This window comes from Pelophylax lessonae (genome assembly GCF_965119305.1).
Source record: "Pelophylax lessonae genome assembly, chromosome: 4".
In the NCBI taxonomy this organism is placed as follows: Eukaryota; Metazoa; Chordata; class Amphibia; order Anura; family Ranidae; genus Pelophylax; species Pelophylax lessonae.
The window spans coordinates 56,534,846-56,547,872 of NC_138771.1; the positions used below are offsets into that span (position 1 = coordinate 56,534,846).

Below are 13,027 nucleotides of genomic sequence, written 5' to 3' on the forward strand. Positions count from 1 at the left end.
GGTGGGCAGTTTGGCACCATGTTACATAGCATACCCTAAATATGGTTGTAATATGTAAACACGCTTCAAAATGTGGAGTTAGCCTTTAATTTGCCCTGCATCTATACGAGCTCATAGCAGAGCACAATGTACACTTAGCATAACCATAGAGCATAAGCTCTAGAACATGTACCAGGAAAGTGTGTTGTCTCCCAAAGTCTGCCAAATGCTGGACCAATGGTTGATGCCTTGCAGTGCACACTCAATATAACAAGCAAAGTAACATCATAACATCTGATACTTAAGATTTTTGCATTTAGTCCAATGGGAGACAACATAATCTAATGGGTATAAATGAACATCTCACCCATTTGTCTTTGGACCAAAACAAATATACCTGAACCAAGACTGCAACTGGGACAAATTCCCACTAACTGTTCCATTACCTATCTAATTTTCAATGTTTGTTTCTTTTTCTTTTGTGTGATGGAAAGCCAGCAAATTACATTGTGCAGTATCAGTAACAGAGCCTATATTTCATTTATTTTTAGGCTGTAGATAAGCAAGACAAGGTAAATCTTAGCAATTTGACCATTAGTCAAATTATGGACACCTGGGTCTTGCAAATGGGTTTCCCGGTGGTAACAGTGGATACAACAGTAGGTGCTTTACAACAGAGGCACTTCCTTCTAGATCCAGAATCAATCGTGGATCGTCCATCACCATTTAAGTAAGTTGGTGCATTTTGAAATAATAGACTAATGCATGAGTAATTATGTTTTAGAATTATAAATTATAGAAATGTTCAGAGGAAGAAAAAGAAGAAAGCTTGTAGCACCCTCTTGCTGTGGGTTGTTAAGCCAGCTCACATGCCAAGGCCTGCAGTAATATTTTAAGTGATGACAGGTCCTAAACTCTAATACCCATCCCTCCGGTTCACTGATTTTGTCAGGGTTCCCGTGGACTTTGACCCTAGGGAATCATATGCTTACACACTTATGAGAGGCCTCTCTGTCTCCATACACCCAGGCTCGGTCCGCAGAGAGTTCTGTTGGACCCTAAAGCCCATGAGACATGGTAAACCAGGTTGCTGTGCACGTGCACCCATGGAAACCAAGCAGGTGGACCAACAATTGGACCACACTGATCCCTGATTCTTAGATGGATCTTCACCCACTTTTTTGACAAAAAAAAGCATGCCTTCAAAGACCCTCAAAAATTGAATTCTCCTTTAACCCTATAACTACCTGTCACTCCTTCTACCCTGTTATACGGTCCCTTTGCCTATGCTGTTGTCTTAGTTTTCTCCAGGCCCTTTTAACCTCTCATTTTTTTCCTGCCTATAACTCTGAAGTTTGTAAATATAATATTTTCATGGAGGAGGTTCCAATAGTAACAAATAAAGCACTATTACATGAACATATAAAAGGACAGTATTTGTTCTGGTTATTTATTTTCTCTCCTCCTTCACATCAGAGTCCTAAGCCCTCCCCCTTCACATCAGAATCCTCAACCCCCCCCCCCCCTTTAACATCATAATTCTCAGCTCCCCCCCAACCCCCAAACATTTTGTACCTTCCAATCTTCATCACAGCACAGCTGTGGCAGTATGGCAGTGGGCGGGAAGTGGAGAAGGTCTAAACAGAGGCAGACTTCCATCCCCTTCTGAATGCTGGTGCTGCCCTAAATGCCATCTGCCCTGGTGTGTTTCCATTAAACTGGTGGCTGGCCCGCCTGTGATGCTGTGCAAAACTACTGGACCCAGCATGCACCCCTGGCAACCCCAAATGGAACATCAGGGTGCCGTGGCATCCTAGTTGATAAATACTGCTGTAGATGAATGGTCAGTGACTGGTTTATTTGGTGGTGTGTTCCTTCACAGTGATCTTTACAATTATATTCATGGCATGTTTTGCTAGTATATGTACAAAATAGAAATATCTCACTAAATAGTTGATGCTTAAGGCTTTCTAATTCCAAAAATATATTTAACTTTTTTAAGGGGTCTATTAAACCACTATTCTTTTTCTCTGTTTTTTTTTTTTTTTTTTTTTTTTAATATAATATAAATGCCCTGAGTATTATGCTAAATCAAGCTTATTATGAAAACTACAACCTGGGCTGATATTTGATATGCAATGTACTAAAATGTATATAAAATAAAAAATTAAAAAAATAGATATTCTTTATTCTGGTGTCAGTGTCTCTACTATATCCACAGGGATAAAGACTTGACTCTTAGCCTGTTATGGCCATGAGGGTGGCTGGTCATATTGCCACTGGGGTCTCACATAGCAGGAAAAACCCAATTGATATTTAAAGTAAATCAATGGTCGGATCATACACTTTTTTAAAAATAAAATCTGCATTGTAATAACAATACAAACATTAGTTATTTTTGACAATCCAATTTAAGCTTACATGAAAATGCTCCATACATGTTGACTTCTGCCTGTCTGCTGGCCATCTCTCTCCTCAACTTTATGGATTTCCTGCATGCTTGTTTTCCTTTAAGTTCTAAGAACTACATATCCCATGGCACCTTGCTGCCGGCAAAGCTTTAATTTCTGTACTGACTCCGCCTCCTGAAACTCTTCCTCTCAGCACCTTTGTAGTTCAGAGGGCAGGCTCTGTGAAATGTGTGGCAAAGCAGTGCCTACTCATAGTGCATAATGAATACGTGTCAAAGAAAGAAAAAATGTGTGGGATCCTCACAAAGTAAGAGTACAAAATTCAAGATAATTCAAAACAATAGGAGTAGGTTAGAAATGATTGAAAATCAGTGTAGAAATGAATAGATGATTGTAAATTTTGACCATAGTTATGGTTTAAATCTTAACCTCACCTGCTCAAAACAGAGTAACCAGTATTAGGTGATGTTACGGTTTAAATAGAACTTTTAAACAGATAATCACTGGCTAAATCTTGCAGCCTCAACCTCTGCAACATTTCCAGAATTCACCTCTTCCTGACTATTGACACCACAAAACAACTTATCTACAGCTTGGTTATATTGCACCTTGACTATGGCGACTTCCTGCTTACTGGCCTGCCTTTACACAGGCTATCCCCCATTCAGTCTAATAATAATGCTGCTGCTAGACTTATACACCTTACTAACCAAACTTTGACCACTGCCCCTCTCTGCCAATCCCTTCACTGGCTTCCACTAGCTCACCGTATAAAATTCAAAATACTAACCACAATGTACAAACTATCCGCAACATCGCCCCCAGCTACATCACCAACCTCATCACCCAAATCATCCTCTCCACTCTTCCCAAGACCTCTTGCTTTCTAGCTCCCTCATCACCTCCTCTAATGCTCGCCTCCAGGACTTCTCCAGAACCTCTCCCATCCTCTGGAACCACCTACCCCTGTGTCCGGTCAGCTCCTACCCTGTCCACCCTTAGGCGATCCTTGAAAACCCATTGCCTATCCCACCTTCACCTAAAAACTGTGCTTGAGTTACTTACACCAAATCCTCCCCTGCAGCTATCACCTTTTGTACCACCTCCCCCTCCCTTTAGATTGTAAGTTCCATGAGCAGGACCCTCCTATTCCCTCTATACTGAACTACAATTGTAAATGTGCTTCCCCCATTTATATTGCAAAGCTCTGCACAAACTGTTGGAGCTATATAAATCCTGTATAATAATAATAATATGTTTAATATTCCCATAAACAAACCAAGTTGTAGTTTACTAAAGTTTAATTGAAATGTTTTAAATCTATTTCAGTTACGTCTGGAAGGTACCTATTTCATATCTTAAGAATAATGGACAAAATGGAACTTTCTGGCTTATCGGGAGCATAGGTATGTAACATACTGTCAGGGGTAATTCAGACAAGCATTACCGACACATGCAGAAACTTCAGGTAGTTCTTACTATTGTACTTTAAGAATCTGTTGCTATGGCGGCGACAAATTCTTAATGAATTACTGCCAGTTCTCAATTTAGGAAACTGGTTGTATTTAGGACTATTTCTAAGCTGTCGTACAGAAGGTAGCAGGTCATGTCTGTGCTTGGGATGGTGTCATATATCTGACAGCTTCCACACAGTGCTATGTTCCTGGCCCCATTCCAACCGTTGTATGGAGATTCCCTGGCCGAAAGCTCATCATAAATGGAGATACAGGTGATGTCATTACCCAAATATGGAAAATGCGCAACGCAGTGGGTGGATTCGAAAGCTGTTATTGAACTGCTGGTAATCATAGGTAAAGCAGGCCTGATGGGGAATTAGTCTCTCCGTACCCTATCAGGATCCACCCACCCCAGTGCAAAACTCATCAGCCAGGTTCCTGTTAATGCGATGGGTGCAGTGGCTGGGGAGAGAGGGCTAAAGGGAGGGCACTGAGGAGGGAGTGCCCAGTGTGTCCAGGGGCAGACATGGACAGATTCATGTACTTGTTTCTTGACACCTTGAAGGATTTCTAAAGGGAGTCTACAACACCCTTTTTTGCATTCCTCCATATTTGCGCTTAATTCAAATCCAAAAAGCACATAAACACCCAACACATGCATCATGCACCTAAGGCTGGCCATAGATGGAGCAAATTTCTTTCCTGCAACCACTGGTCGAGCCATTGTGTTGTCCCGCTGCTAGGGCAGGGGAAGCCATCCCTGCCGGGGGAACACAGTTAATATTGCTAGTGGCTATAACAGCCACTTGAAACAATCGCATGTATGAATAATCTGGTAGGCTGGTTGTACCCAAGTTGATTAATCGATCAACTTAGGTACATTCAGCCTGCCCATATATGGTTTGAACCGTCTATGGTCAGCTTAAGTGCAACATGTTGGAGTGAATGGGCTACAATACAATCAATAGATTTTTCAATGTTTAAAAATTTGGCCTTTGACAGAAAGTTCTGCTTGGAGAAATGCACAATGTTGGCAAACCAAAGTAACTGCTCCTCTATAATTTTGATTCCTGCAGCTGCTCATACTTCCTTTGTTCCCACAACACTCCATTTAGTGTTGGAAACAAAAGAGAAATACTTGCTACTTCCAGATACAGGGGAGCATGTCATTTTTTTCCCCTCCTATGTGCCAGCTCTGTTGCTTGCCAATTGGCCACTCAGGCACCAGCGCCATCACATGAGGACGGGTGGATTTCTGTGTAAGTTCTGATTAGGACTGCCATGAAGCTTACACAGGGATATTTCTCCTTGCTCTTGTCCCATGAACAGAATGCAGACAAGCAAGGAGATGTTTAGCATAAGCTACTTTAGATGCTTTAATTTGTACCTGTTGCTTTGTACTGCTTGGGCAAAAGCACAGGTTCCCTTTAAAGCTGAAGCTTAGTAAACATTTTTTTTTGGGGGGGATACAGTATCATACACATTAGTAATGTGTAATGGGGGTGATGTACTAAATGCAAATAGACTGTGCACTTTGCAACGTGTATTTGCACTCTGCAACTGCAGTTGCTCCAGATCTTAGTAAATGAGGTAAAGATTCACTTTGCAAAGAATACCCGATCACATGCATGGAAAATAAAAAAACATAATTTTTTTTTACACATGATTGGATGGTGGAAATCAGCAGAGCTTCTTCTCATTTATTAAGGTCTGGAGCACCTGCTCTTGCAGAGTGCAAATGCACTTTGCAAAGTGCACAGACTATTTGCCTATATAAAGTGTATGTATGTATATATGTATATGTATGTATGTATGTATGTATGTGTGTGTGTGTATATATATATATATATATATATATATATATATATATATATATATATATATACACACACACACATATACACACACATATACACACACATATATACACACATATAATGTGTAATGGCATGTATCCCTTTACCTGCAGGTGTCTGTCTGCTACATATCTCTCCTCCTCAAAGGTGCTTGGTACTCAACAACTGTCTTCTGGTGCTATAAAAGTTAATTGCAGCCTTGGCTACACAGTTAAGTTGTGCCGCCCGCCCCCTCTGCCTCCTCTACTATTTATAGAATTCATCTTACTATAATTCCACATTGCATCACTGTGTGTGAATGGGAGGAGGAGATCTGTCATTCAACTGCTTCATCACCCATTCACAGAACACAATGCATTGTGGGATTGAAATAAAACAAGTTTTGCAAATAGCAGATAGAAAGGAAAAAAGGGCGAGCGGTGCAACTTTTCTGTGTAGCCTTGGCAAGGGCCGGGACAAGGGGTGGGCAGAAGGGACACCTGCCCTGGGCACTGTGCTATCATGTGAGGTGAGGGGGGACCACGAGGATATTGGGGGGGGGGGGTTTATGTTGGAAGGGGAAATCTCGGGCAGCAGGAGGTAAGTATTGTTCTAGGAGAGGAAATTTTTGGGGAGTGGTGATTTAGGGTGATTTGTGTTAGGCAGGGGGATGGGGGAAGAAGGTTTGTGCTAGGCGGGAGGATTTGGGGGGAATTTGTGCTGGGAGGGGGAAATTTGAAGTGGGGGAGAGAAGATGTGTACCAGGAGGGCACATTTTAGGGGTAGAGGATTTGTACTAGGAGGGGTACATTTTTTTTTTTTGGGGGGGTATCATTGGAGCTAAGGGGATTTGGGGGGTGGGGGGGGGGGGAGGGAATTTATGCTAAGGGGGTAATCATGCAGATTAGTGCTTAGTGTTTTTGTGGGAGGGTTTTTGCTGACACAATGCTCATAAATCTTGGAGGAGGGGGGGGGGGCATTTTGGCATGTTCGCCCTGGGCTCTAGATGACCTTGTCCCGGCACTGGCCACGGCTTGGATGAGGCACTGGAGGAAGATTTGTAGCAGAAGAACCTGCCTGCTAGTAACAGGATATATAGCATTACACATAATTAATGTGTATGGTTCTGCATAACCCCCACTCCCCCCTCCCCCTCAAGAAAAAGAGGATACTAAACTTCAGCCTTGAAGAGTACCTGTTCCCAGGCTTTAGTCATAAAAGTATTTACATATTCTCTTTAAAACCATCCAGAATCCACTGACAAAGCTGTCAGTTGACCTCCTTCTCACCTGTTTTAAATGGGTTTTGCATTCTCATAGACTTGCAGGCTTTAAAGGATACATTTATCTTTAAAAAAATAAATAAATAAATAATGAATGCACATTTTCTTTGCAGGTAAAAAAAAAAAAAAAAAGGGCATTTATTTTTTTACGAGCCTGCAGAGCATTGTAAGGCTCCTGCAGACTCGCAGACTCTCAGAATAGCTTTCTGTCAGTACCTCCAATACAGGCAGGCAGTTACTTGAGAGCAGGAAGGTCAATGAACTACGAGAGAGCTCACCAGCCACTATGCAGTTTCTTTGAGAACTGCAAGTTGTCATCTGCCATAGATGATGGTACTTCTAGGCTATTTATTCACAGAAACTGTGAATTAATGACGTGCCCATGTGGGCAGAGCCTCGCATGGCTGTGTTGTTTTCAAATTGGGACAGTAGGTGCAGGGAGAACATTCCCCGCTGTCACAGGAAAGGGGGGGGGGGGAGAGAAGGTGGATAAATATGGGATTAACATGTAACATTTTCAGAAATGTGAACTTAGCCTTTAAAACAAGACCTTACTGACCAACAGGGGAGGGCTGGAAGCCTTAGGCCTGGGGGGCAAATCCAGTCAAGTGGCCCACTGAACCATGGAATCAGCTCACCATCCGTGCCCACCTAGTTTTGGACTGACAGCTGTATACAGTGTCTGGCCCCTACATTAATCCAGCCCTGAGTTTACTACCTTTTTACTAGTTTTTACCACTTTTCAGCATGGCCCGGGGGGCAATTGCCACCCTACCCCCATTGCCAGTCCTCCCCTGCTGACCAATGTAGCTGCAAGCACTGTGGAGTAAATAATTCTCAATTATTTAAATCCGAAAAAAAAAATGTAGAGGAGCTCTGATTTCAGTGCTTTTGTTGTAAACTGTGAAGATGCAGTTAGAGAAGTCAGGGATGGCTGGTTTCAAAAATTGAAAAAAAAAAATACTTTGAAGTCCATAGTCTGGTCACAGGCGCACTTAAAGGGTATAATATGATTTACCTAAATAACTTCATCAAAACATCTAATTTGTGTTTCTTCTATATTCCAGATAGAGATAATGCATTTAACGTAACTCAAAATGAGTGGATTCTGGTTAACCTTGATGTTACCGGATACTACAGAGTTAACTATGATGACAGGAATTGGGACAATCTTCTGAAACAACTAGACAATGATCGTTCTGTAAGTAGACGATATCCTAGTAATTGGGTAGTACTACATCTGACTATGCTTAGTAGGGTTGATTTCCTAAGCCCTGGTTAAAGTGGAGTTCCACCCTAAAATTACACTTCCGTCCATCTTCTTGCTCCGGGTCATCTGAAAAACAAATGGATTATCGCAATTTTTTTTTTTTTTTTACTTACCTTGTTTTAGAAGATAGTATACTTACCTTACTTCCTCCCTCGGCGGCCACAGCGATTTGTCACTTCCTGGCTTGCAATGATTCCTGGGAGCTGAACGTCATCGCTCCCAGGAATCAATGCGCCTGCACCGTCCCCGACGTCAGTTCCGGTGCAGGCGCCGTCATACCTTGCTAAACCGCTTCTGGGCATGCCCAGAAGCTGTGCAGGGATGACGCTGCAGCCCCGGAAGTGACGGCGGGTCCGGTGCAATGCATCGTGGGACAGAAGAGGACGGAAGAGGACGCAGAAGAGGATCACGCTGGCTTCAAGCTGCCCACACCTGAGATGGCAGCGCTGGACAATACATTTTCAAGGTAAGTATTTCTTCTTGCAGGTAAGTGCAACCCGGGACAGTTCAGAGGCTATCCATTGTGGAATGCACTAGCCCTGACTGTCCCGGGGGTATTTTTATGTATTTTTTTGGTTTTAGGTGGAACTCCGCTTTAACAACACTAGAATGCAGTGCAATTCGTTCAGGTTCCCCACACTGCCCTTGCGATCTGCAGTAACCCCCAATGACACCCCAAATGCAGTGTGAATCACGTGGTACAAAGCAACAAAGCAAACCGGTTGCAGTGCATTTCTAAAATTGGTGCATGCACTACTTTGGCATACCTCCCAACTTTTGAACTTCAGAATGAGGGACACTTGAGGGAGGAAGTGACCTGTGGAGTGCGTAGATTGGAAAAATGGGTGTGGCCAAATGTTTAAGAGTGGGAGGGGTGGTTAAAATAAAAAAAAGTGCCTCCTTGTACTTATAAAATATGCTTAGATTGCTGTGCCACAAGCTGGAGTCACACGGACACAAACCCCAGTAAAATCATTAAAAAAAAAAATAGAATGAAAAGCTTATATTACAAATGGTTTTGCACAAACTATGGAAGAGTGTGTTACGCTAAGTGTGGAAGGATTTAGGAGTGCGTTTTGTACAGAGTGCAAGGTTCAGGAGTGCATTGTCTACAGAGTGCAAGGTTCAGGGGTGTATTTCATACAGAGTGCAACGTTCAGGAGTGTTTTACGTACAGAGTGCAGGGTTCGGGAGTGCGTTTTGTACAGAGTGCAAGATTCAGGGGTGCGTTTCATACAGAGTGCAAGGTTCAGGAGTGCGTTTTGTACAGAGTGCAAGATTCAGGGGTGCGTTTCATTCAGAGTGCAAGGTTCAGGAGTGCGTTTTGTACAGAGTGCAAGGTTCAGGAGTGCGTTTCATACAAAGTACAAGATTAAGGAGTGCGTTTCATACAGAGTGCAAGGTTCAGGAATGCGTTTCATACAGAGTGCAAGGTTGAGGAGTGCGTTTGTACAGAGTGCAAGGTTCCGGAGTTAGTTAAACTGCAGACACCAATTAATTAAAACATAGAACACTTACATTCTAAAATCTTGAATAATGGCTGGTTCACACCACTTTCTGCATGCATGTTTTTTTCCAGTACGTTTTTTAATGCATTTCCGGATGCATTCCAGGTGCATTTTTTTTCTTTTATCCTGTTTTTTTTTCCCTCTGTACTAGGCTCCTGTATGTTTTTGATGTGTTCCAGTGCATTCTGGTGTTTTTTTTTTTTTTTTTTATGCGTTTTACCACGTTCTAGTACAGTCCAGTGCAGGAAAAATGCAGCATGTTCTACTTTTTTGGAACTGGAACGCCCTGGAACTGACCACACTGGTGTGACTGTGAACCATGCCATCAGAAACCATATAACCTTTCCATGCATTTTTGATGCAGAAAAAATGCACTAGACTGCATGTGGTATGAACTGCCCTAAAAGCATACTGGAGTTGAGGCAAGAATGCAGGCATCAGATGGGTAGCAAATGAGTGCAGCCTAGCAGGACATGCAGTAGTGTGAACAGAGCCAGGGATTGGTGGGCATGCCGGCGGAGGTAAGACCACAATGAGAATGAGTGCAGCTGTCAAGTCCAACCTCTGATGCATGGGGCTGGGCGGGGCAGATATGCATTTTAGGGGCTCCGCCCCCTTTGTCAGGCAACCTGTGCGTAGACTAACAGCTAGCGTTTATACATTGCTGGCCGGGGAAGAAGGTGGCAGGGGGCAGGACCAATTGTAACTACTACATGTTCACCCACAGCGGTGTATAATACAACTGAATTATACATCGCTGTGAGGGCACTTGCAGTAGTTTTAATTGGTCCTGCCACCTTCTTCCCCGGCCAGCAATGTATAAACGCCAGCTGTTTGTCTATGCACAGGTTGCCTGACAAAGGGGGCGGAGTCCCTGAAATGCATATAGGCCCTGCCTATCCCCAACATCAAAGGTTGGATTTGAAAGCTGCACTCACTCTCACTCTCATTGCGGCCATACACCCGTCGACTTGCCCACCAATCCCTGGCTGTGCTGGATGGATGTTCACCCTGTTTACACTGCTGCATGTCCCGCTAGGCTGTTAGCATATAATGGAGTAATGCAGGACAAGGCCCCTGTACACCAGGACCACTGGGCAAAGGTTGAAATGCGGAAAAGTCCCGCCCAATTCTGGACTGTTGGGAAGTATGTCTTTGGTGTGATGCAGTTTTGAGTCCATTCAAAATGATGCACAGATGAATAAGCCCTGTGTGAACAAGGCATAATTGTCATGTGTGTCAGATGGCAGGAAAGAGAAGATGTCAGATATTTATTATATCTTTTACACAACCTGTCTCTGCTCCCATTTGGCATTACCTGCACAATAGATAAATGTGCCCATATATGTTGTGAACTCACCGACTCCAGGCCTTATCCTCCAGTGACCAGAAAGGCTCTCCCTCAGTCCACCCTTTAAGTCCAGGCTCTTTTTTCCTGAATTAGGCAGGGCCTTCAAGGTACCTTCTATTCTAGCCCAGGGCACCCCACCTCCTAGTCTAAGGCCTCAAGACAACCGTCGCCTAGTCCAGGGTCTCCAAGCACCCCCTTCCTAGTTCAGGGTCTCCAAGCACCCTCCTTCTTAGTCCAGGATCTCCAAGTACCCTCCTACTAGTCGAGGGTCTCCAAGCACCCTCCTTCTTAGTCCAGGATCTCCGAGCACCCTCCTTCCTAGTCCAGGGTATCCAAGCACCCTCCTTCTTAGTCCAGGATCTCCAAGCACCCTCCTTCATAGTCAACGATCTCCAAGCACCCTCCTTCATAGTCCACGATCTCCAAGCACCCTCCTTCCTAGTCCAGGGTCTCCAAGCACCCTCCTTCCTAGTCCAGGGTCTCCAAGCACCCGCCTTCCTAGTCCAGGATCTTCAAGCACCCTCCTTCCTAGTCCAGGGCCTCCAAGTTACCGTTCTCTTAGTCCAGAGCCTTTATGTGATGAAATAAAACCATTCAAATGATTATAATGACCTTTATAGAAATGAGCCTACATCCATACAATTTATATGGTTGATTCACTAAAGGTATACAGTTTACCTAAAGAATTGTTTCTGACCATGCATAAAATGTTATCTAATTTTTCTTTGCAGAAAATTCCTCTTATCAACCGTGCACAGATCATTGATGATGCCTTTAATTTAGCCAGGTCAGTCATAAAGTTTAAATATTTCTGCAGAAAATATTTTCTTTGACAAGTCACTGCCGTCTTACACTTCACAAAATAAGATTCCTTCCCTAACCACTTTCTCATTTACCATTCAAGAAGATTGGGATCTATAGATTTACAAAACTTTAGAACATTTTGTAGATCTATTTACACAGAATAGAGTGAATTGTGAAAATACCACATTACGACCACAAGACGGAGATAATCATAGCAAATAAATACTTGTTTGCTTTGATCATCACCTTCTTCCAGGGGTGTAACTACAGGGGTTGCAATTGCAACCAGGCCTCATGCTTCTGGGGGCCTGTGCGGCTCCCCTGTACACCTGGATAGGAGGGACAGCATTTAGAAGAACCACTGTCCTCTGTTTTCCTCCTGTAGCTGCAGGAGGAAAATGGAGGCGATTGATTCCTCTGTATGCTGACCCACAGCCCCTCCTATCCAGTTCACTGTTCTTCTGCTGTCTCTGGGCACCGTTGTGCTCCCCTGGTCCCCCCCACAGCGCTGCCTGCTGTCCTTCTCCCCTTTCCTGCCCGCTGCTGCAGGGGATGTGTCACAATGGAGAGCTTGAAAGGGGTCAGTAAATATATAATTTACTAGCTCCTTCCTTTTGTGAATAGACAGAGTCAGTGAAATTGTAAAAAATTAAATAAAATGATCAAAAATATACAATTAAAAAACATAAAATGAAATTAGTTTATCCTCACATGTTTAATGTGATGCTGTTATGAAACTGGATGTTTTATGAGGCACCCAAATGTCCCTAACGTTTATGCTGTTTTTCTGTTTCTCTGTTATAAAACAATACAAATTCTTTGAAGGAAAATAACAAAAATTAAAAACTACTGACACCAGTGGGTGAACTACCAGGATCGCAAAGGTCACACTTGCGACCTGGCACTGGCATTCCACCACCGTGGGGAGGCACCAAGATGGCAGGAAGGGGGCCCACTACAGAACTTCTGAAAGGGTCCCGCTGCGGGACCGTAATAAAGGGCTCTGCGATGGGAGTAAGGGGGCCCCAGGATGAGTGGGAAGAGCCCTAGGCTTGAAGGGAAGGTCAGGGGGGCCCTTTGTGGTTTCTTGCACTTGGGCTCCGCAGGTTCTAATTATGCCTCTGCCTCCT

At 43.5% G+C, this 13,027-nt stretch overlaps 1 protein-coding gene across 1 annotated transcript in view; it reads left to right on the forward strand.

Annotated features, from left to right (window-relative positions):
* LOC309552338 (aminopeptidase N-like) overlaps positions 1–13,027 on the forward strand; it is a 141,110-nt gene that overhangs the window by 111,667 nt on the left and 16,416 nt on the right. Inside the window, exons 11-14 of the mRNA XM_082253251.1 lie at positions 531–709; positions 3,720–3,796; positions 8,032–8,165; positions 11,825–11,880. Coding sequence (XP_082109377.1) covers positions 531–709; positions 3,720–3,796; positions 8,032–8,165; positions 11,825–11,880 — 446 coding nt within the window. The remainder of the gene's footprint in view (positions 1–530; positions 710–3,719; positions 3,797–8,031; positions 8,166–11,824; positions 11,881–13,027) is intronic.